The sequence below is a fragment of the Hetaerina americana genome, unplaced genomic scaffold (assembly GCF_022747635.1).
Source record: "Hetaerina americana unplaced genomic scaffold, ioHetAmer1.1.p SCAF_192, whole genome shotgun sequence".
NCBI lineage: Eukaryota > Metazoa > Arthropoda > Insecta > Odonata > Calopterygidae > Hetaerina > Hetaerina americana.
Window position 1 is genome coordinate 194,601 of NW_027286755.1, and position 27,016 is coordinate 221,616.

Below are 27,016 nucleotides of genomic sequence, written 5' to 3' on the forward strand. Positions count from 1 at the left end.
GTAAAGTTTCCTTTTTTACCCTCATCATGAGAGTTATGGCTAATTTAACAGTCAAGTACGTTTGCATTCCTATTTGATAGGTCTGACAGAGTTTGCAGACTCAAAGGTTATAAATTGAAATCCTCCTGCCTCAACTCTCCCTCTTTCTCTCTCAATATAAACCAATTTTTCCTAAATGATTTAAAAACCACAATATGCTGGCTATTTGGCAGTCAATAATATTCCTCGAAAGGAATTAACAATGAATTGTAGTAGTTGCTTAAATTTACTGATCGACAAGCATTATTCCGAAATGAATATCATCTGAACTGACGATTGATTGGTATTGTATCAGGAGCAAATACTGATTCATGGCATGCACCTTCCCTAAACAGAAGAAGGGTGGGTGATTTGATTAAGTGATTTGAGGCAAGTGATGTATAAGTTCATGAGAAAAAATTTTATTCTAAATGTCCCATGGAAACTTTATATAAATCATGATTTTTTTTCGCTAATTTTCAACTTATTAGTTATTTAAGGAAAAAGCTTTCACCTAGAACAAAAAGTCAAATAGGGTAAATGAATTTCTTTAGGGCAGTGAATATGAGATTGTGCTAGCGATCACCAGTAATAAAATATGTAAGATGTATCTATATGACATGAGAGTTCAGAGATTTCAGATTGGCTTCTTTACCTATATAGGTTCTGAGTTCAAATTATGTCTTGGGCTTGGTTATTGCATTATCATGTAAGTGGCTTTCTACTTCTAATCACTATGCTATCGGTCCATTAAAATTTGGAAAAAATAAATCAGGGGCATAGATATTGAACATAAAACTCATTTGCAGTAAAAGCCACTTGAAATCCAGTAGCCTATGATTACAGGTATCTAAGTAATGTCTGTGATTCCTGTGACCAGCCTTAGATCAAGATACCCAGCAGCAAGGGTGCACCGATCTTCCAGTCATCAGGATTTTGCCCCAAAAATTAATTTACTAGGATCAAGCCTCAGTTTTTGCCCTAATATTTGGAGAGGATTATAGTTACACCATTGTTGAGTGGGCACAGACCAGGTGACATTGCACCACACAGTAACATGAACTGTTAAGTTACTCTTCATATGCTGCTCACATTTAAATTGGCCATAAGTCATTCAAGGGGTGGCAGAGGGATTCCCCTTTCATCATGCAGAGATATATCTAACAATGAGTACCAGTAAAAACAGACGTTTCAGGCGTGATATGGTGGAATATTATAATTAATTAAAAATTGGCAATTTTCCACTAAATTAAATTTATTAATGCGACCGGTTTCAATTTGCACGGCCGTTGACAGGGTGGATGGCATCAATGCACAAAGAAGCACAATGCACAAAGGGTAAACCGGTGACCGCAGGGGGAAAACCCCTGACTTCGCCTGCTTACTCCACGGCCCTAGGAGTTTGGCCCCGCTCCGTGGGACACACCCCAAACGGGAAATTCCCTCCCCTCCATTTGTTCTCTCCGGAATTTGCACCTGTTTACTTCGTCTTCCCCTCCCCCTTCCCTTCTCTCACCCACATACATAGTTGCCCATGATGCCTTCCACATTTCCTCCCCCTTCCCCCCTCTTCGCCACTACCCTCCCCTTACTCACTTTTCAGCATATATACTGGACTCCGAGTGATAACTTTTAACTGGCGATGATGTAGTTACATTGAAACCGGTCGCATTAATAAATTTTACTTTGTGGAAAATTGCCAATTTTTAATTAATGAGTACCAGCTCAAGTAATTCTTTTCTCAAAAGACTGTTAATTCCATCCCATTCCATTGGACTGTAGAAATGTGTTGAATTTCGATGATTGCATTTTACTCTGTGAAATTTATTTATGCACAGGTTGTGCACCAAAATTAAGTAGACTGATTTTTTCCCCACTGACGCATATGTCCGGTGAGGGGTATTTGTAGTGGGAGGTCTCGGGAAAGTAATGCAATCACATTAGTTATCTGAGGGCCATTACAGTGTGCATATTCCTGCTAGACTGAACTCCTGTTTGAGGATCACGGCATGAATTCGCTATGCCACATTCCATGTAGCAATGATTTGCGATAACATTTTTGTTAAGCTTGGAAAATTGGGTTTGGGAGATGAAGCAGTGTCCCAAAATTCCGTTTATACAAGATATTCTGGGAGGGTAGAGAGAAGGTTGATGACAAGGTATACCATGGACAATTACAATCACTGAGTCTGGCAAAAGTATGCAAAAAGTGAGATACATGCTCCATTCTGACTAATACCTGAGAGTTGGAATGTTAGCAAAAGAGTGTAAAATTCCATAGACCACAGTGCATTGAATTCTTACAGAAGATTTAGCCATGAGAAAGGTGTGTGCCAAGATGGTCTCCACAGTGCTGTAGGAAGATCAGAAGGCGGCTCATATCAGACAATCCCATGTGGCCTCTGGCACTTACAGTTGAAAGTAACTCATAGCCCCAATTTGGTACTGCAGGATTTCTGTTTACTCCCATGATTACAAAGGAGCTTGAAAGGAAATCATTTCCTTATGCTGGATAAGCTCAAAGAAGGGATTTATTCTATTTATTTTTGGTGCAGACAATCTATATAAAATTAGAGAATTTCAATATTCATCAATCTGCAGAGAGTTGCCATTTTTGTTTGCTTCCGCCATTTTCAAAATGGCAAGTAAGCACACTTACTGCATACCTGTGTAAATACAATGTGAGATGTTTACCATTAGTATGTGTGTGTGCATCTAAAGTTTGCAATATTATTCGCAGGTGCAAACAAGACTTGGTGTTTGTAGTATTCCCTACCATGGACAAGAAATGAATTTCTCAAACTATGAAGTTCTGGTTAAAAGGTAAGTGATAACAATGATTTAATGATCAGGATTTTTAAAAATGTAACACGCTCAGTTGGAAAATGCTGCGTCTAGAAGATTAGTCAAATTTGATTTCATCAACTCACCCCATCAACTTACACTCCATTATTTTTTTCAAATGCCCTTTAAATTTGTCATGAAACCCTCAATGAAGATGAGTAGACTGTAATTACACCCTGGGGTGTAAAATGTCTCTTCTGGCTCCACACAACGGTCAACTGTCACTTAACCTCAGCCACTGCTTTGCTTTCACCCAAACCCATCGTCTGTTATGCTTTCCCAAATATTGAGGGAGGCCATGAGCAGAAAAAGTATTTTCAATGTTTTTAATATGAAAATATAAAATATATGTTGAATCAATATCAGAAATACTAGTTTAAAATAAATAAAAATGAAAAAGGTTATAACAATGCACCATCATTTTTAAGTATGTTATAACACTACATACATGGAGAGGAATAAAGAACTCTTGGCTTATTTATGAAAAACAAAACATGCATGTAGACTTTAAAAAAAAGCTTCTTTTGCTTATTAACCTTCAGCAGTTATAATGTTCAGAGACATGATTTTTCATGCAAGACCATCCACTTTATTCCTTGGACTTAAATTCTTTGTGAATGTAATGTTTACTATTTCAACATGAACTAGGCAAGCAAAATTTCGGACATTAATTTTGTGACTTTGGAAACCGCCAGCAATTGAAGAAGTGAGAAAGTAACAGTGGGGAGAATAGCTCATGCAAAAAAGGCATTCTGTAAACATAAAACAGTTAACATTAAATACAAGATTGGAGCTCAGGGTAAACTTCATAAAAAAATAGATCAAATAGATGATTTTCTATTGTAATGTGACATGGCCTATAAAAGCAGCAACAAGAAGAGATCTAAAGCTCTGAAATTATAGTTTTTTTGGAAGAATGATAATGAAATGGACCAATTGAAACATCTATGGAATTGCAGTCCAAAGAGTAGTAGAATAAATCAATATGTTGACTAAACTGCAAAGAAGAACAGGCAAACTAACAGGACATATTCGAAGGCATCATAAACTTCTGATTAAAATAATGGAAGGAAGAATGAGTGGAACCATGGAGGAAGATCCAAGGATTAATTATGACCAACAAATTATAGAAGATAATTATGCCAGGAGTTAATCAGAAATGAACAGGTTCAGAGAAGAGAATAATGCAGAAATTTAGAGCTAATTAATCTACAGTTTATTAAATGCTAAATGACAATGAATACAATATATACCCAGAACTAAGCGGGAAAACCATATTTTTCTATACGGTAAAATCTCCTTTGAATGAAAAATTTATTTTCAGTATTATGTAAATTTACTACAAAATCTACTCTGTATATTTCTAACAAAAAATACTCTCAGCAATGAATTTTTAAAATTATTTGTAAGAAAACTTGTAAATTGCCTCACTGACTGATTAGCCATTATTTTAAAAATGCACTAAAATGTTCATCACTAATATCATATTTGTTCATGCTACATTACAGGTTTGCGATATATTGACTTTCAACAATTTCAAATTAGATTAAAAATAGGTGATATCTTGAGATCTTTAATGGGTGATATCAAAGAGTAGTAACTTTGCAAATCTTAGAATAAGCACACCACTCATTGCTTTCAGGAGATACATACTTCAAATTATGAGTGAGAGTTCTCTCATGTTTCAATTCTCATATTTCTGTTAATCTTAAGTAAAATTAGACTGAAAAAAACTTCGATTATCATTGAACTGAAGTCCACCATGAACAATGTGTATCTCCATTCAGGAATCATTTCACAGAAATATGTAATAAAATAACTTGAATGATTTCATGTGAGGTACATTAAGAGATTTGTGCCTCGCATCGTCAAATCTGAGACTGCCTCCAGAATTTCAAAAACTCTCTGCTTAGTTAAAATAGAATGCCCCAGCTGTGCTTTAGTGACCAAAAACACACGAAAGCATGAAATAGGGTTTCATCAATCTACTGACTGATTATGAAAATTTATTGTTGATTTTATTATAAATTCATCTTTCATTGAATTCTGTGGCACTAGCCTCAACATTATGGAACTTCAAGGTGAATTTTGAAAAATTAAAATTTTTTCAGTTCCCCTGAACTTATTTAAGAGGACCAGTTGCGTTGAACAGATGACATCTTCAGGTAAAAAATAATGATCTTTGCCATAAATATACATACACACGGATGTGGAGAGGGGGGGGAGGCACTCAGGGGAGTATATTATTTAAGAAGTGAACAAGAGGGAGGGTGTTAGGGGGTGGGAGAGGGGAGAAGAGGTTAGTGATTGAGCCAAGGGAATGGGGGAGAGGGTATGGATGAAGGGGTAAAGTGGCAGGCATGAATGGTTGAGTTGAGCGTCCGCTGCGGGATGGGGGGTGAGTAGGGGAGGGATAAACACATTTTAAACAAAATTCACCCTTTTAGTTTACAATGAATGAAACATCTGCACAAGTGGCCGGCCATTCAATTTGGTAGTTTCCCACTGAAGGTAGGTTTTGGATGGACACAGAATGAACACCACTACACTTCCAACTATAACCAAACAAGACAAATATGGAACCCTACAAGTGAATCCTTCCTCAATTCCACTAGCTTTCTTCCTCCCTTCATTCTCTCCATCATTCCCATCCTTTTCCTACCCCTACCTCAATAGCTTAATGTCTTCCTCTCAATCACAATCTTAATGTCCCTTTACCAATCAAAATACTCCGCATCCTCCTTTCCTGATCCCTTAGGACTTCTCCCAACCCTCTCTCCTCCCACAAAATGCCTGGACAGTCTTCGTAATTTTTACCTTTTTCATCCTTCTTCACACCTCCATCATCAAAGTCTCCAATAAATGCCTTTCATCTTGCTTAAATAATGCTCTACCATTGGGATGCAGTTCCATGCTTACCACACGCTCAAATTAATCCCTTATCACCAGGAGTAGGATACACAGGTCATTGTATATGAAAAAAAAGTCAACCATAAATAAAATATTTGATATGCATTACATACTCGTTCTATGTAATGTATTTTAAAAAATATTAACAAAAGTTATGCGGTTTTCCAGAAAGAGAAAAGCTAAGTAAAATGTTAAAATAGGATGGCAAAAACTAGACCAGGTAGAAAAATTTATGTATCTCATAAGTGTTTAGGACCAAAATGATCAAAGAAAGAAGGGAAGGGACGTAAGGTGAAGAATTGCATTTGGTAAAAAAGCTTTAGCAGGGAAGAAGGAATTGACGGCGGGGACATTGAGTAAGGATATTAAGAAAAGATTCGTAAAAACTTTGATATGGAGCATAGCTATGTATGGTGCAGAAACATGATCATTGAAGCAGGAGGATGGACGTAGATTGGAGGATTTTGAAATGTGGGAGTGGCGAAGGATGCAGATGGTGATGTGGATAGAAAGGAAAACAAATGAGGAAGTGCTAGGTATGGTGGGGAGGAGATTGTTGGGAGAAATCATAAGGAGGCAAAAAATGGATGAAAAGCATATCGATTGGCAATGGGATACTGAAGACTGTGAAAGAGGGGAAAACGTTATGCAAACAAGGAAGGGGCAGGAATAGGATAGGGATGTTATTATAATAATCATTTTATTGGTCATTAAGCAGGCATTAAAATAGACCTAATCAAATAGAGCACTTCGGACACATAATACAAGACAGCAAATCAAACATACACATATGTAAAACACATCAGTAAATCATATCAGATTTTTCATGAGTAAAAAATTCATTCACTGGGTACAGAGTTATAGAGGCAAGCCATGAATACAAGGTTACTTTAAATTTGATGGAGCTAGTTTGTTCAACTGTTGCAGACTGCTAGCTCCCTAGCAGTCTGCAACAGTTGATTAAATTATTTTATACTTAAGTTTTTCAAGTAATGGTGGATGGACTGAAGGGAGGAAAGAAGAATACGGAAATGAAGAGGGACTTTGTTGTAGAGTAGGATGTCGTGTTTTGTTGGGAGAGAGAAGATATTTATTTGGCAGTTGCGTCCGTCCAAAACCTACCTTTACCAACAGATAAGCTATAATAATAAAATCAATAATTACATAAAAAGGATTGTATGTTTTGGTTACATTTTATTGGATTACAGTGAAAAATGCTCCAGTAAAATTCATCAATGACTAAGATGAACGTCAAATAGCCCCTACTTGTTTTCCATGGAATGAACAGCCTTTTTGACGACACAATGCCGAATAATAGCCCACAGGCAAGAGCATCCGGTTGTGAGTTAAAGAATGAGTGATCAATGAATGGCTTTTTTATCATGGTAGACACAAAATATTTTAAAAACTAACAATTTAGAATGCAATGTGATTTTAACCTGTAGTTATGTTTATTGAGGTCTTATGTCACGGAAATAATCAGAAGTTAAAAAAATGCAAATCTTAATATAAGAGTAAACCTTTCAAATGTCAACATTTGGAGTGCCTAGATGTATTGTTAAATATGAATAGGGAAACCTGGACAGTGCAGAAAAGTGAGAGAGAATGAGAGCCTTCCAATTCAAGTTCTAGAAGAAGTTAAAGATTGCATGGTTCAAGTAATTTGCAAATAAAGAAGAACTATGTGGGACTGGAAAGGAAGATGGGGTGAGGAAGAGAATAAAGAAGAGAAGGATGAAAATAATTGAGAATGTTCTGAGACATAGCCAAACAATAAACTCCACAAATGAGGGAATTACACAATTTAAAAGAGGAAGGAGTAGGCTCTGGCAAAAGTGCATCTCATCAAATAAAGGGATTCTCAATAAAGAACCTATTTGGGAATGTAAAGAAAAAGTCAAAACTATGAGTACTGGAAAGTCATTAATTAAAGCAATTGAATGATTGAGGAATACAGAAGAAGAAGAATCCAAAGTCAGTTCTCCATCATTAATTTCAGTGATGTGCATTGAGATGAATGAGCAAACTTGAACTCTTCACTCAACCACTTTCAGGATTAACCTAAGAAGCACCTTATATTGTGAATTTTGGAAAAATACAAAATTCCTGACAAAAACATGTTTTTAATGCAATTTTTTCCAGTATTTTAGATGGATAATACAATTGTATTTCTTCGTATTCAATAATGCTTATCTCTGGTTTAGTTTCCAACCTCTCTAAAATGATGGAAATAACAACTGTGTGTGTGACCTAAACCCATATGTTATTTTAATAGCTGCATGAAAAATATTTTCCATTACAGGAATACATCAAATAACATAATTTTTGAAAGTAACAATGAGAAATGTGTCATTCCATCTGTGACCTGGATAGAATCACGGAATGGACCTGTACCGTCAATGGCATTTTCAGGTGGCCAAAGTAATGGCTTCACATTTTATATAGGAAGAGCCCAACATGGAGACGAATTGATTCCTGGGAAAGTGCATGGATCTTGCTTTTACTCATTTAATGGAACTGAGCATAGAAAGGATGAATATCAGGTAAGAAATCTCTCTACTTCATTCACAGTTGATTCAATATATCGTGGAAGATGCAAACATGTAAATAGTTAATGGGGCATTTCAAGCCTAATTGGAATATTGCATTGATAGCAGGTGTTTCCATGGTGGTTTAATGAATGGTAGGTCTATATACAATGAATGTCAGGCTGCTATGTTTTGCCACTGCAATACCTGGCTGCCAAGATGACTCCATGAAAATAAATCATGAGTTCTTCAACAAATAGAAAGGTTCAGTTAACCACCAAAATTGAGGGTAGATAAACTAGGAGCAAGTACTGGAAACACAGCTCAAGTATCTAGTAAATGTTTTAGCCGGGTTTCTCTCCACCCTTCATCCTTTCCTGTCCATCCCCTATGGCGCAAATGACCTCAGCTGTCGGTCGCCTCCCATAAAAAACTACTACTACCATGAACAGAGGAAAATTAAAGAAGATGTTCTAGGTATGGTAAGAGAAGAGGGACTTTTGCAGGGAGAAATTCAAGTGGCAATGGAATGTTGGTGACTATTAGATGGAAGAATACTGGTAATTTTATGGAGAGAGAGGAAAGATAAGGCATATAGGACATGATGGGAAGTAGAAGTAGGAAAAAGGTAGAAATCATATGGGGTAGAAGAATGGTTCAATGTATTGCAGGGTGCTACTAGGACTACTGTCATGTTAGACAGGACTTAGATGTATTGCAGTAGTTGATACCTGTGCATTTAGAAATCTACCATGATTAGCAGGCATTTTTCAATACTAATTATTTGTCAGGCCACTTCATTATGTACCTTACAATAGTCAAACCTCCACCAAGAAGAGGTTTTGCTCCAGCATGTTGCCTTTGAGAGACATCTATTACACTCCTGCCAATCCATTACATCTTTTCATTCCATTTCATCAATCAATTCAAGGGAGGTGGTTCATATTGACCATTTTAAGTGACTGATTTTTCTATTTTTTTAAAGACCCCTAAAAACAAAAACTCATACATTTACATTAACTATCAAACAGAAAATGACACTAATCACCTTAAAGATTGGTTTGACAGGTGAGGTAAATTTAACCTAATACTAAATCCAATATAATGAGTGAAATGTACATATTATAAAGATAAAAACGGGGACCAGTTGCTTTTCCTCTAACACTTACAGTTCCCCAAGACTATTGGGTACTCAGAAAACCAAACAGCTTGGGTGCAGCTAGGGGTTTATACATCCACCAGGAATTGCATCCAGGTTATTAGGTCAGTTGCTTAATCTTCAACCCACTAGGCTACCGCAATCCTAATAAACCATATTATGTGATAAAAGATATACTAGATCCATCTAAGACACTTGATTCTTTCCCTCCCCATGGATTACAACCTTGCAGACTTGCACAGTCTGATGACTTCTGAGCTGTGCTGGCAGGAGCAATGATAATTGCTCCTGGCAAGATTACCCATACCAGATAGGTCAAAAGGTAGGAGACAGGCAAAAAAGTAGTCTCAACAAGGTCTGTTCCTCAGTGAGGTAACTGCAAAGGCAACTGACCCAGTGGAACTGCCATTTGAGTAATGGTGTCACATATAGAACGTTATTGAGGAAGGCAGAGGGAAATCACCTGAATTATTTATCCCAATTATGGATATAGATCAAAATACGAGTCCTGGCAGCTATGAGATCCAGCCCACTCGGCTGTGTGTCATGCTCAGCAGCAGGGGAGATATCTGTGGTTCTCAATAAACAAAATCTTTGCAAAGTGAAATCAACAGCAGCAACAGAGAATAGGAATGAACCAGTTAAGCCAAGGACTATGAATGCCACGACAATGTTGAGAACAGAGGTGTTAGAAAATGTGAAGTGGGAGATAAGAGATAAAGACATTTTAGGGCAGTGTAAGGTGAGATAGAAGGATAGCGGGGATGGAATGGGATATATATGCATTAAATAGGATGATAAGAAAGGACACCAGCAGGCTGTTGAGAAAATAATGAATGAGGAAATGGAGATGGATACAACAGAAGAAAAATGGGAACATATGAAAAAAGAGATATCGAAACCTGCAAATGAAAATATAGGAAGAGTGAATAGGAAAAGGACAAGAAAAACATAAATTACATATGAGATGATTGGAAAGATAGATGAGAGAAGGAAATGGAAGAATGTAAACACATAGAGAGATGGAAGGAAGTATAAAGAGTTAAATAATAAAGTGAGGCAGAAAACATTAGCATGCAAGAAGCATGGTGGAAGATGCAGGGCGAGGATATTGAATGTACTAAAGAAATGATGAAATGGATGCGCTGTACAGAAAGATGAAATAAATATCAGGAAGAAAGAGTGGAAAATCCATGAAAACAAACAAAGATGAGCCAGGAAAATTATTAACTGAACCAGGAAACTATCAAGAGAGCTGGAAGGAATATACAGATGAACTGTATGGAAAAGACATTAGGCTAGAAAGCTTAAACATAGAAAGAGAGTATGAGGGAGATATCCTAGGTCCAGACATATTTGATGGAGATAAAAAGGACATTAATGGAATTGAAATCAAACATTCCCACAGAATGACTGATGGCTTTAGAAAATTCAGGAGGAAGAGTTTATGTGGAATAATTCATAACAGTTATGATGAAGGAATTTAGCCAAAAGAATTTGTCAGATAATTGTCAGTTCCCATTACAAAAACGGGAAAGGCAGTCACATATAAAGACCACAGAACAATAAGTTCGATTTTGCATGCAACTTAAGTGGCTATCCGGATCATCAATAAGAGGATTGAAAGCAGAACAAACGATTACTTAGGGAATGGGCACACAGGATGCTGCATCCTACTCTACAACAATGAAGTCACTAATAGAGATGAACATGTGAAATAAACAGGATATATTTTTGTTTGGAAGATTTTGAGACGGCAATCAATAGAGTGAATGAGTAGAATTAATAAATTACTGGGAAAAATAGGAGTAGATTGGAGGGATAGGGGACTCATCCACATCCTGTATATATCTCAGACTGCTTTGATACAAGTGGCAAATGGAGAGTCCAGATTGACAGTGTTTGGAGGAAGGGTAAGACAGGGATGTTCATCATCACCCATGCTTCTGAAGGTGTATGTATAGGAAGTGGTTAAACGGGCACGGGATCAACTGGAGATACGAATGAAAGTTGGATGAGAACTCATTTTGCGATCGGTGTCGGAAAAGAATAAATGTAAAAATGCATACCAACAATATGTGAGAGAGCAAATGTTCATGCGGAGGTGAATTATAAAATTTTCCTGAGACCTAGCCACTATTATGTACAGGCACCAGACTGGCAAGGTAATGAATCCTGAAACTTATAGCACACATGACTACCATCATAAAACGTGTCATTGAAATCCCCACCATCAATACAAAAATTAAATCCCCCTTGGTTTGAAATGCCATTATGCCAACTCTTAGAGAGATATTAACATTATCTTCCAGACAATAACATTAAATATGGGAAGAGAATATTAGTATCAATGAAAATGCTCATGAAATATAGGCATTTAATGGAAATCACTGCAACCAGTAATTACCAAATGATATTCCACTACAATTTAAATTTTTGTTGATAAAAGAAGACATTACTTTTTCACATAAAAAGTTTTATTTACCACATAGGTCATGTGACAGCATAATGCTTCACGTCCACCTGAAGATGATGCACTGTAACAAAACATAGATTGTAAATAAAATTTTTTACATGGACAAGAAATGTACCTTCTTTCAACATTAAGAATTTCCCCCATGTCATGGTAGAAACTGTTTTATTATCTATGAATCACAATAGAGAAAGACAAAATCAAACAGCCATTACTTTTCTTGCTTAGATTCTTCGTGGGAGAAATCTAACATGGAAGAGCACTTCAGGAAATAAAATCCCTAACTATGCCGTTCACGGAGGACGCACGGGCAATGGAGAAGTTCTCTTCATTGGGCGTGTTAATCACCAAGGGCGTCTGACCATTGGAAAGGTAATATTTAATCATAGGTGCTGCTTGAGGCACACCATCAAGATGTTCATTAGCACCATCAAGTTGTATTCGTACAGATCCCAATATCTCTGCATTAGAATTTAATAATCTGGAAAAATCCCAATGGCTGTCATCTTATAGACTAGAGAAATGACAACCACCTGAAGGAAGACAATGGCACAAGCCTTTCCAGTTGTTAGAAATCATAATAACTAATGTAACAACAAGCTGCTAACACTAAAAAGACTCAAATTATTTAGATATGTTTTCACCTTTTGAGGCTTTCCCACTAAATTCTGGTTCCCAAAAAAAATCACAACTCTTAGGCTGTGGCTAGGAATGTCCAAAGGCATCAAACTGGATTTGAACCTGAGACTCTACAGTCAAACGACAAACTCTTCCAACTACCTTTTCTTTCAATGTCCATGGATATTTAAAAATTGAAAATGGTACTTGAAAGACATGAACACAACACGAGACAAACTCTAAGATTGTGAATTTGTAAAGATATAAAAGAGAGAGAGAGAGATGTACCATTTCTTCTTAGCTATACTTCATTTTAAGTATGTGATGAAATTTTAGGAATTCCAATTTATTAAGAAACACTGACAGTCCGTAGAAGCCTGAGCACGAGATGAAACTTATTAAAAATGCATTGATCTTGTAATTTTACCGGTGAAACTGAGAAAATAATCCAAGTCCCACAATATATCAACAGGTGAAAAAATGGTGATGAAACTATAAAGAGAAAATTAGAAACTACCGAATTCAAAGAACTACAGGTAATTTCATACCAAATCAGCATAAAACAGTTTGACATTCCAAATGGCATGACCATTTTCAAACCTGTTGATGCTGTGTGGCACTAGGCTTCTGCAGTCAATCTCACAAGTGTAATTATGGAATTAATTCATAAGCAACAAGCTTCATTCAGTGTTTAGCCTTCAAGTCGTGGTGCAATAAAAATTTACTCCAGCATAAAAATCAACCGGTCAACTTCCTATGGTCCTTCACATGTCTATAAAACCAAACACCAGAGATGCTACGCAGCATCAAAACCATGGTCATGAAATATCAAATCTTTATTGTGGAAGCGTAAAGTTTCTTTTTTGCCCTCAAACCCGAGATATCAATCCAAAGTTTGGTTTGATAGGTGAGGGTATAGCTCACCTAGTACTAAGCCCATTGGTATGTGAACTTCACACAACTTGGGAGAAGCCGAGGGTACCCAGATGCACCTAAGGGGATTGAAACTGGGCCCTCTGGTCAGTGGCCCAACGGCCTACTCCCTTAGCTACCACATCCCCCATATGCCCCCGTTAGTATGAAGCAGATTAAGATTATCTATTTGATATAAAATAGATTATCTTAATCAATGTTCAATGTCATATACATGGTAAATATTTTTCATCTCTTTTACAGGTATATCCCAGCCATGGTGTGTGCTACTTTCCTTCTGGTGGAATGGAAATAGCCCAAACAAATTATGAAATACTAATTTCTAAACCTTGACAGATGAGACAAAAGAGTCCTTCATCTCCAAAAATAAAGTTCTTTTAAATGATAGAACTAATATAACTTCTTTAGTCAATGGTCCTAAAAAAGTCACCACATGTTCATCAAAAACTCTGATCTAAAATTTTTAGCGGTGAAAAATATTGGTGGCACTGCAAATAGGTGACATCAGTAATGCCACTACCCACTGAGCATTTGTGGAATGGTTGTCTACAAAATGTAATAAAAGATTTTCAACTAATGTCATGCCAGTTGACTCAATCAATCAGTTTGTTTTTCATTAAAGGTATTGATCAGAGGCTACAACCAATGAAAATGGCCATTGAGCGAGAATTAGGAGAAGATTCTCCAATTTCTTCCAATTTTAATTATTTTTCCTTTATGGAGAAGAAAATTTACCACCAAGGCAAAATGGCTATGCAATTTTTTGAGAGGGCAAAAAAGTCTATTAGAAAATAAGTAAAAAGAAAGCTAATGGTATTCTGCACACAGCATCAACTAATAGAAGCAAATGAACTTTTCAAAAGTCACCACTAAAGAGAATTAAGGCAAAATATTATTGGAGAGTAACTTTCAAAATGACTATATTCAAAACAAGAGATTCATTAACCAAGTCAAAGACTGCCAAAGCTACCCATGTACCAATATCTCCAGGGATCATGGCACAGTAATTTTGATAGTGAACCTCTTGATTTACATTTTTGACTTACATCTACTTTATACCAAAAGTAATGTAAAATTATAAATATTTGCTCATTACACCAACTTCATTATTTCAGAAAATTCTTGGACTCTCTCTCATCAAACTCGGCAATTACTGGACAATATTCAAAATTAGGTGTGATGATAAAAATTTGAAAACAAAATGACAAGACCCAACCACTATTGACTGTATGCTTAATACGACATGAAGAACAATTGCTAACTATTTGCTAACAACATTCCAATATTTAGTGCCAAATTTCCGGGGGTCATTTTAATTAGTGGTAGTAGGTCTGAATTATGTCACCAAATTATGCAAAAATACAAACACAATTGTTTATCAAGTGAGATCTTTTTTTAATAGTTTCACTTGCAGTTTGATAATTCATTTTCGTACCCAACTTCTTTATTGGAGTATATTATGGCATTGTTTTCTGTGAATCTTCAGTGAGCCAGTTAAAAAAGCATTTCTATTTAATGAAACAAATTAGAAATAAGTTAGGAGTGCCTTATCACACCCTTGAAACCTTTGCTTGAAAAATTGGACATATTAACAGGACCCTGAGTGCATACATATATTGTATTGCTATTTTATATAAAATAGATAATCTTAATCTGCTTCATACTAATGGGGACATATGACACATGAAGTAACAACAACTTTCAGGTCACCAACTGTAGAACAAAAATCTCATACTCCGGCACTTGAGCAGTGGAAAGAGAAATGTACGACTCCCTTCAAAATTCCGTCATCTTAAAATCCATGTATTTATTTAGGAATCTATTGAAAATTCTCTAGTTGATAAAGCTCTCTGACACTATTTATGAATTCTTGATGGTTAACAGAAAGTGTAACCATCTATACAGTTTTTAAATCTTTTGTATTTTCTGTATTAATATGCTCGTATCCTGTATTACTTTTCCTGAAGAATCTAATATCAGCAGGCAGTCGATTTGATACAAATTGAAATAATGGATAAAATATAGTAGATGTACTACTTCAAGTATAAAAATGGAAGGTGAATCTGATTTGCCCAAGGGATTGTGGAGAGAATTTTTAGGAGGGGAAGGATCTGGATGGTCTTCTGAAGAAAATATCTTTTAGTAGTAGTATTAGTACGGCAAATAGTTGTCCAGGTGTGAACTTTTCTTTTTAGATGAAAAGGATCTCAAGTCTTCAGTGTAAATGCTGGTGTGATAAGTAAAAGGCAGAGCCATAGAGTATGACACATACACATATTTACTCTCGCAGTGCAGCTTACCTCATACCCCTCATTTTACACCTTACAGTGGATCTTTCAAAACATTTAAGGTTAGAGAGTCAATTACTCTCCCGGTACCCTTTGCAGCTTCCCACAAAGATTTGATTCCCAGAAAATTACTCACTTGTTTTGGTGATTGATATCCTGAGGTAACATAACTGGATTTGAATCAGAAAACCTCGATGTAGTAACTATTGTTTTCCTCATTCGTCTACCACACCATTGCCACACAATGTATTAATAATTCAAACACTGAGGGATAACTTAACTTTATGTTCTTAGTTACGCTGAAGATCTGATATAACATAAAAATGACACGTAGGCTGTAGATTTTTGGCGGCTGTTTATAAGTTATGATGACTATAATTAGAGTCAATATCCAAATTGATTTAATTTACAAATTAAATGAAAGTCCACATTTTTTAGAGGTAGAAAGAAGGAACTGAGGAAAAAACCATGAATGATCATGGTTCTCCAATTCTAAAAAAAGAATCATGTTGATTCAAGCACTCGCGGTTCTCGGAAATGTTAGCATCCCCACGGCATTCATACATCAAGTGCACTTCGAATGTAAAGAGCACAGAGTGAATGTCAATAGGTTATAGCTTTTTCCTCTTCCTTGTGTTCCATGTGAATTATTATGGAATGAAGACTTTTTTCAATTAGACACCATATTTATGCTCGTAGGGTTATTGTCATTCTTGTAACAAAGTTTGCTACATATTAAACGAAGAAAAAGTTTTTGAATCACAAGAAAAGATACTCTATCGTAGACATGGGAATTAAAGCAAACATTTTCCTATGTGTGCGTATCCTCTACGAAAACTGAGTTTATAACTGTGTAAACAATTTCCACCTCATCTGTTCAGCAATAATGAAAGCAACATATATATCATGAACAAACGCAGTATTTTACATTAACTTTTGCTCAACTTGCCAAACAAAACAAACTAAAAATGAAATTGAATTTCGAACGATCCGTGTTGAATGGTAATTGAACAGCCGGTATTGTTATTCATTATCGTTTTGTTTATTTAGTTTTCATTTTCCTCGCCAGGGTTCCGATATGTCAAAATGGCGACGTCAACAATAGTCAATTCCCGACCTGTCAGTGAGTGTTAGAAAACGTCTCGTATTCTGAGAACCAGGATATAAAAAGTTATTATGCCATCATTCCGCTTTACATTGATAGCATTATCTCCAGTTCCTGAAGGGAATGACATGTGACACTGTAGTTAACTACAACGTTCACCATGTTTTGCTGTATAAGGAATTGTTTTGATGGACTTGGTTTTACTAGTACCAGTGTGCCCCGTAAAGAAATAAATCCGATACTTCTTGATAACACACATATGGGTAAGCATATGCCAAATATATATGGATGATCGTATTTTAAGGTAAATCACTTGATTTAAATTCATATTCGATCGGCTACGTTCTAGCCAATCGATTAGTATTATCATGAAAACTTGATTTAGTGTAAAAAGTATTAATCTTGGGAGATAAGAACATATGGTCGTGTCAAACTAAACTGGTAGCTACCCCTGCCACGTTATTTCAGGCCACGAAGTAGTAATTGTGAAAAATGGCCACCGTATATGTGGAACAGGTGGGGCCTTAGCGAGTGCGCCCTTAGTCCAAAGCAAGTCTTACTTTGAAGTGAAGGTACAGCAGTCAGGTATTATGCATAATTCATATTGATAATACCCGATGATGTGCGTTGTATGCTGTTTTATCTCACTAATATTCTTATTCGGCATTGCATCAGGTATTTGGGGTGTAGGAATAGCAACTGAAAATGCCGATTTAAATTCTGCGCCGGGCGGCAACGATCAAGAGTCATGGGTCTTATGCTCCGATTCTACAATGAGGCATGGGAAGGAAGAATTACAAAAAATTGCGGAGACCATCCAAGAAGGAGATGTGTTGGTAAGTTTATGGTTACTCAAAAGATTGAAAGTAACCATCAGTTCTTCTAGTAATTCTATGAAAATTTTTCGGTATTACAGGGAATTTCGTACGACCATATCGAACTTAATTTTTTCCTGAATGGGAAGCCAATTAACAATCCAATTACTGGAATTCGTGGAACTGTTTACCCTGCTTTATATGGTGGGTGAATTTTTTTCTTTGATCTCCGAAGTATGCTGGACAAAGAGAAGGTTATTTTATTGACAATTATTTATTTTCAGTGGATGATGGTGCAATTCTAGATATTGTATTGGATAATTTCCATCATCCAATGCCGATGGGATTCGAGAAGATAATGATCGAGCAGTCTCTCCTATAAAAGTTGTGATTGAATGCATTGCACTCATAAAATGAATCTGAATATACCATATTTGTGCAGCACGGTACTTAAAAAGCTGTGAGATCGGGCCGCTTGCCAAGTAAAAATCACCTTCCCAATATTAACAATGCAAGCTGAACATTTCCTCGAGTTTGATCTCCTCTGACTGCAGTCTCCTTATGAACGTGTTTGTATGATGCTGATTTGTCGTAAGGAGAGACAAAAATGTTATTAAAATGTTGTCTTGTACTCTTATCTAATTATTATTACATGTTGGCTTAATGTGTAAAAATTAAATCACTCACCATAATAGTGTCCTTTGTTAATAATAAAATATTAATAATGTAAAAACATGTGTGAAGAATTTTAATTGACAGAAGTTCTTAAATACTGTACACAATCCACTCCCTTTAATTTAGCAGTAAGCCAACCAAGAGAAATTCAATATTTAAGAGCAATATATGTAAGATCCTATTTGGCAAGAGAAAGATCAGGAAATGGAATTCTAACTTGATGACAAATTCTAGTTGAACATTTTTCTTTAATGTTTGGTTACAGTACATACTAGCAACATGTCAACTAATGCTTAGATATATAAATAGCGCTTGAGTAACTCCCCCATGGTAGTAAAATCATTTACACTTAAATTTTCCAGCCAATAACTCAATTATTTTGATGGCATGAAGTACAGATAGTACAAAATTGCAACTTATTTCTTGAAATACCAACATTATCCAGTTTATAGCAATTTTGAAATTAGGGGCTAAATTGTACTGCTATCACAAGTAACTTTTGTTGGACACTGACTTTAGTTATAGTTATGTCATATGATGATATTTTATAACCCATTACATTAATTGGAAAGAAAAAGCAAAGACTTTTGAAGGAGAAAAGATTTATGGGAATGTGCGAGATAGATAGCATTATGACTCAACACATTTGGGAACATAGTCCGTTTGCAATATCCCGAAAGCAGATCCCAACCATAATTTATTTTAAATTCATAAGATCCTGAGGGTATAAGGGGAGTACCAGAGTGGATGTTAGAAAGATGAACAAAAATGACAAGGAATGACGAAAAGTACTTCATAAAGATCTCAGTGAAAATACAGGGATGACAAGTGTGGGTAGATCTTAATAATGGGATAGCAAAAGCTACACAGGATAATGTAGGGATGATACATATGAAAAGAATTCGGTTGCAATGTCTCAGAAAATATGGAAAAATACCACTATGAAGATGGGAAGAGGAATTCACTGAGAATCAAATAATGAGTCAATATAATGGTAAGACTAAGAAACCATTGTTGAAAGAGCAAAATGAAAATATGAAAAACATTCCACAGAAGTGAATGTGTTAGATTACCAGGGTGAAAACATTCTAAGGATAAAGCAATGGAACATTATTAGTAACGCAGGAGAGAAAGAGAGATTAATGAAACTGAAGGTGAGTCAGGAAATACTGCATAGAAAATCTCTTTGAGTAGTTAAAATGCAGAAAGGGAAGTTCATGTGATTAAGGAAAACAAGAGTAATATAGAGAATGAAAAAAGTATCCTATCACGAGCTTATCTTGATTATATCTGTCCAACACTTTCATTTTTGCAGTCTCATAAACATATATGGCTTTTGAATTGATTGCGTATTCCTCCAGTCAACTCCAATCTTTGGCAAGAGGTTTATTTAATCAGCCCACTAATTTTGAAAAAGCCTCACTGTCCCTTAAACTAAACATAGAAAAAGATAAGATTGGAAAAAAAGAAAGGAACATACAACCTTATGGAGTATGAGTTACAAGTATGACTAACTGCAGACAACAAACCAGTGTAATAAAACATTTAAGGATTGGTGGGAATACAGAGAGAAAATGCCTACAATTTACCATATATTTGCAGCAATTTTGATGATACATACATTTTCTGAGTTAGTGAGAGCATTCAAGTAATATTTGTGAATTTTCCCAGGCATATAGCAGCATCAGAAGAGATAAAGCTGGATAGTAAAACTATTCGCATGCCATCAAAATTGATTCAGTAAGTTGACAACATGCAAGGAATTTTGAAATTATTGAGTGACCAGACAAGCAATGAATCTTAAGGAGATCCTTTCATCAAAGAAAGTTTAAGGAGATTGCACTTTAGCTGAGCAATCCAAATTTGGAATATTTTGCACAGCAGCTACTTAATAATGGACAGGGAAAGGAAATCTGATCCAAACATCACAGGGTATACCACTCATACCCCCCCCCCCCCGCATGATTGCTTACAGGTTACATTTTGTAATCTAGACATTTATTTAAAGGGATGTGAAAATAGTAGTGGTTTTATAATATGACTGTCATAAGTCTGGGAAGTGTGAATCACATCAGCACATCGAGGTAGAGCTTGACAAATCAGCAGCATGTTTAGGCATGCTCTTCAATGCAAAAATATTTCAAATTGCATATAGCATTAGACAATTTGTACTTGCCGCAAAATAAATATCAAAACTAACACCTTGCCAAGTATGCTCACTTTTGGATATTGTAATAAGAATTTCTACAATATTTGACTTTTCACCGTTATAATTAAAAATAAGTTGTTTATGACACTAATTTCTATCAATATTCATGGGTGTACTGTTTTGACTTCATGAGTATATTTAATTCATAAATCAACCCATGTATTGGGATGAAAATGCAACATTATTTACTAAACGGTAAACCCAAGTTCTCATATTCATATTTCCATGCATGGCAACCTTAGTCTATCAATTTCTTGCCAAGAAAATGCAGAGTTAAAAATTTATAATATCAAATCGATTTCACATGCAAGCATGAAAGAAATCAAAATTTCCTGATACAACTTGTATTATGAGATATTTGGAAAAGAGCTAATCATATTTCCTGCATATATTTATTCTTTTCCAAGGAAAATATGACTGATTAAAATAAAATATTTCTATTTACTTCTTTGAGGTAGCATCAAGCGAAAATGTATCAGAAATGTTTTCGAGAGATGAATTATCCAACGCCAACAAGACTTCTCGCATTTGCAATACTTAATTAACTTAAGGACAACCCGCATTCTCATGAGAGAATTACTGACAAGGTAGTACTAGCAAACTAGGTTTATCTTGTAAAAGAAACAATGGCACTTCTGTACAATCTATTTTATTTTCTTGATATAGATACACTCACTTGTTACGTACCCCTTTGATCCATTAAGATCAACTCTAAGAGGGTGGACGGGTGTATTTTGCACATTTAGTCTCCAGCTACTTTTACAATTGTTGGACATGTGCACACATATAAGTACAGTTCTGTTAAGTCTCACAGAGACTTGCATAAATTATACACAACAGCTTTCTCCAATGTTACACCTAAACAGCCATGTGCTTCAAAACACTCCTTGGCTGAGCCAATTAGGCTACCTACACAAATGGTTTGGAGCACAGTTTGATTAATATCATTTAATTCATTCAAAACACACATCTTCCATTCTCTTGAAAAGAAGCAATGTTGCTTCTGGACTGTTTTGAGGATGCATTCAAATCATTCTTTGAAATTTTATGCATTCACACACGAGTAATACAACCCTTTGCACCACAAAAACAAAGACTAACTATCACATGTTTGTATATACAGATATCTTTTCATTCATATGCAACATGGTGCCATATTCTTTACCGAGTTAACATGGTGCACAATACTTTTTTTTATTTAAATACAACCCATGAAATTCTCACCAAATATGAACTGTGTACAGCCACATACTTGGAGTAGTCTATTTAATATTGCATGGCAATAACTTCTTAATATTACAGTCAAGAAGAGCAATGTTTCTCAACTATACTTTTAATGAAGGTACTACATTTAAGCATTTGTGCTGCATATAGCAATAGTGATAACACCGTTAGAGTCACTGCAAGGAAAGAAAAAAATATATGTACATATTTCTATAAATAACACCTGAGGGATTTAGTGTATGTATGTTTGTCATCATTAATAAAGTGAACGTAAGGACACCAAACAATATTAGACCACGTACAAATCAAAAATGACATATTATGTACCCTCCCGTGTTAGCAAGCCTCTTGCAATTCAACATCATCAATTAACAGACAACCCCCCAGACATTAGATAAGAAAAAATAAGGATACAGTTCATCCATCAGATATCGTGAAGGTAAGAAAAAATATATGTACAACTAGATTAAATACAATAACCTTTTCATAAATCTATTAAATATTAAAGAAATCATATAAATATGATGGTTAGATTGTATTCACAGGCATTAGAAGTTCAAAAGATGAATGATGATCACTACTTATAAATGAAACAGATGAGTTTAATGGAATATGATTTTTAACAATTTCAGTTGTGCACACAATTTTACAACATTTTGTGTAACTGAGCAAATAATCATACAATGAGACAACATGGCATGATACATTGGAAAGCCAACAAACATGCACGGCATGACAAGGGAAATTGATGAACACTGAAGGAGTTTGAGTGATGACGGCACGACAGGAATGCTCAGGAGTACGAGGCACACACGTGTTTTGGGCCAACATGAAAAATGCAGCGGGCAAATCAAACTATGAAGTGTACATAAATCTGCACCAAAAGGAGCAATTTCAACTTCTGACATTATAATTCACATCCCTTAACTATTTTAAATTAATGTTGGAATGGATTCACACCTAATATGCCCAGCATATCCAATAAATTTTCAACCTTCTGGGATAATGGAAAATTCATTATTAAACATTTGTGAACATGGACTCAAGTCCACATCGAATGATCTCCAGTCAATTTTCTCAATGCATTCACTTTTGAAGCGTTGTTAACAATTCACAAAATTGTAACTGTCTAAGGAATGAAATAACAGGCAAATATCATCAATGTATTTAAAACTAAGTTTTATACCAAAGAGAGATGATTACTTATGCACAAAAAAAAACAATTTAAAAAATGCGTTATACATACTTGAATATAAGATACAATATGAATTATACAATGAAAATGAGGAATGTACATTAAGGAATCAGAGATAACTTTATGTGATACACATTCTGCAGTCGTAATATCAAAAACATAAGATATGAGCAAACATACATTATTCATAGTTCGTAGATGTAAATGATGCAATTTCAAATTAGCAAATAACTCTTCATGGGTTTACCTGATATGAATAATGGCATGAGTTGCACCAACACAGAGTACTCTTTTTAGAAACACTCAGATGGCATTTTACTCAAAAACAAGACATCACATATTTGTGAAAACATTGAAATGAATATCCACCGTTATAAGGCTGGAATAAAGTTTGATATAACTAAGGTATGTAAACTTAGGAACATTCACGACGAACAAATACGAAATGGAAGCATAATGCACAAGAAGAATGAACAAATTTACACTCATGCATGTGAAACAGAACATGGCTCATGTGTTTTACATCTGAATGAAACTATATCATATTAATTCAATTATACCACGTGAGCCTGTTACTATAGAATATGAATCAATTATTGCATTAGTAGTCTTTCATACTTAAAAAATCAAACAAATAAAAATTGTAAAAAAATAGACAAGAAAAATACTAAAGCCTTTGGAAAACATAAAAGCAATAATTACATCTGTTTACTTATTTATACACAATTCAGTTTACATATTCTCTTGTAAAGATAAGGGACCAGTCTTTCATAAATTCAATAAAGTTAATCAGGATACCATACCTAGTCATAGTAATGTCACTAGTTCTAAGATGGTGTTTTCTTTCATATGCACATTAATTTTTCAATGAAATGCATGCATTAAGACTTGATGAGATAATTATCTAAATTATGACTATCATGAATACTTTGGCCAATGATTCATCTGCGAGGAAAATTAAGTCCAAATTATATTGGGTCACAACCAAGATTGCAAATTAAATATATTCAAGTAAAATCTGATTATAGTCATGGGTAAGCATTTGTATTGTAATCAAGGGGATCAAATTTATAGGGCCACCACTAGGAAACAATTCAAACAAATGTTACTGGATAGAACAAATATTACTACAGACAGACGCCATGCACCCCTCTCCAGTTCATTTTCCATTTAAGTGGTACAAATGCAGGAAAACATTACGAATAAGTCATCGCAGGTCTCCATCAAAACTCTCAAGGTTGAGGGTGCACTGTAAATAATGTTCACATGGGTACTTATTTGCCATACCCTTTATCAGTGAACAAAAGACACGACTCTTCCAAAGAGAATGGGAGACATTTTCAGAGGTTCAAAATGCCAAAAAAATGATACTCAGCATTATCAAATATGCACTTATTGTTTGGAAAAACTCAATAAATGGATATATGTTTGTGAAATTTCACCCACTTAGGAAAGCATGAGTAACAAACCATAAGGTTACACTACACATATTCATATTTTATAAAAAAACATATTTGAACTAAACAGTTAATGAATAATGGCAGTCAAAGATATCCTATCTAGATATCCTCCGGCCACTGAAGAGGTGTTCGCATGCTGGAACATTTGAAAAGTACCCCAGAGTGGATAGCTGTAAATTGATGATGAGCTCAAATATGTACTTGGGTGACTTTTTTAGTTTTCCTGATTCATTTTTTACTGTTGTCTGATGAAGTAAAAAGTTGAAAGGTTTTCACAATTATAAATGTGGATATCTGATTTTAGGAATCTTTGGCCTTTCCTACTTTCCCTCACTTTTCTCCAGGTTTAGCAGAGATTTTACTTCCATTTTCCTAGCCTTTCTCTAGGAAATTCATCATTCGAAGACTTATCTTTCATAATCATTCGTATCCCATGCAAGATGGAAACACTAAAAACCATGACTAACAATAAAATGCAAAAAGAAATACGATGTAAATGATAATAATATAAAATCCATTTGAACTTCCAAAGGGACGTCGCCACCAGGAATGATAAATCACAAACTAAAGCACTGTAAACGGGTATCTTGGCATGCATACACATTCTTCACCCCACACTGGAAATTCAGTGAATTGACATTGGGGCATCAAGAGATCTAATGACAACCTACATTGCATCCCTTGATTATAAAATTGGATGGAGAGACCCAATTTTAGGGTTAACCACTTAAAATTCAAATTTTAGATATGCCGCAATCGGAGGAGGCAGCCCAACAGTTAAGCCATTGGAAATAGAGTGGGAACTTGGCAGTATTTAAGACTTTAAAATCAAGAACTATGAGCGGAGGAAAGCCCAGCATTGACCTTGACCTATTCTTAACAAAAAAGCACCAAAACCTCCTCAGTTTAATGTCCTGGCTGGTGGATTAGGTACTACACATGAAATGCTCCCCACAAGGTGCACCTTTAGAGATTGAGATATGAGCAGGGAACATAAACATGGGCTCACCGCAAAAGGTCAGTCAATGTGAGTGAGTTATCACACAAGTTAGATCCCCATTGAGTCTTGACACAAATTGAGTCCTGCATCCACTCCTCTAAATCATGTATGCATTTTGATGCATTAAAAAACATAAGCCATCCACCATTTTGCTAGAATTTCAAAGATGAACCACATTTAATTCCCCAACAGCATGAGCTAAGTTCTTTTTATGCATTTCAGAGAGTGATTGGCACCTTTTATACCATCACGCTCTCAATATTCATTTGAATATCAACTTTATATCATCACAGCAAATTTAAAAGCACATATTTCTCGATCTAAAGCCACCCTGACTAATACCATAAAACCAATCATGCTAGTGGCAGTGTTGCCATAAAATATCTGCACAACACAGAATAGAAATTCTGACATTCTCGGCGAAATGAAATAGGCCATTATAAATTAAATCCAAAATTTTGAATTTACTTTCCCACTTCAGGATTGGCAGAAAGTTAACTCCATCATTGGATATTGGTTAACTCCATCAGTCTTAATCCTTGGTTTTTAATGTGTTACTTAAATACACCTCAAATTCTGCTGAAGAAACAATTCTAATGATCAAATGTCTATCACACTATGTATGAATACCAAAATTGCAAAATAGCAAGGTGTAGTTTAGTTGAACCCATTGTTACTGTTTTAATAAATTCTTAAAATCAGATGTGGCAGTGGTTAATCTTTTCCAACATGATCACAAACAAAAAGAGTGATGACGCAATTAAAATCATGTACCACAACAAAAAATGAGCTTTAACACTAATAAATAATATTTTTTCAGTGAAAAATACATATCAATTCAACAATAATAGAAATAAAATTGACAACAAAAGGTTCAAATGACAATTTTAAACTACAGAGAAAAAAATTGATTTAATATTTCAATTAAGTGAGAGTAAAAGGCATAGTATGTAAAACTGAGTAAATGAAGAAGAACTACAATAAAATGTTGAAATATACTAAGGAGCCAATCAACTTGGCATTGCTATCACAGAGTACTAGGAAAAAAGTAAAAAAAGGCCAGTTCTACTCAACATTAAGTATTAGCATTTTCCACATTAACCATTGATAAGATTCTAAACCATTCTAAAAATGCAAGAGTTCCAAATAAAATATCTTCAAATAGTAATTTTAAGTAACCTGCAAGCCACCGCTAGGGAGTATGGCAGGAGGTGAATATACACCAGACTAAAAGATCTTTGATATATCAGGAGGAACCTAAAAACATAAGCGATAATATATTGATGAAATAATTCAAAGAGCAGAAAGAAAACATGAAAGCACACATCAAACTATTAAAATATTTTTTTCTATATTGACGATGAATCAAAAATGAATTAAAATGAAATACATAATGATTGCCATGGCCACCACTTTAAAGTTTTGGAGGCTTCTCTGTGCCTATAATTTACATGGTATCTTGAATTGCAGCATTATTATGGGAGAGGGAGAGAGTATAAATAATGTTAGGCCAAATGATCTTGTTCGAGGCCTTTTACCTACACCGAAAAGAAAAAAACAGT

General features: G+C 35.2%; 1 protein-coding gene across 1 annotated transcript; it reads left to right on the forward strand.

Annotated features, from left to right (window-relative positions):
- Nucleotides 1-16,845: 16,845 nt before the first annotated feature.
- LOC139687398 (SPRY domain-containing protein 7-like) lies at nucleotides 16,846-18,428 on the forward strand. The gene is made up of 5 exons (XM_071584526.1): nucleotides 16,846-17,139; nucleotides 17,345-17,461; nucleotides 17,552-17,712; nucleotides 17,793-17,895; nucleotides 17,976-18,428. The coding sequence occupies exons 1-5, from the start codon at nucleotides 17,037-17,039 to the stop codon at nucleotides 18,071-18,073; spliced, it is 582 nt and encodes a 193-aa protein (XP_071440627.1). The 5' UTR covers nucleotides 16,846-17,036; the 3' UTR covers nucleotides 18,074-18,428.
- Nucleotides 18,429-27,016: the final 8,588 nt, after the last annotated feature.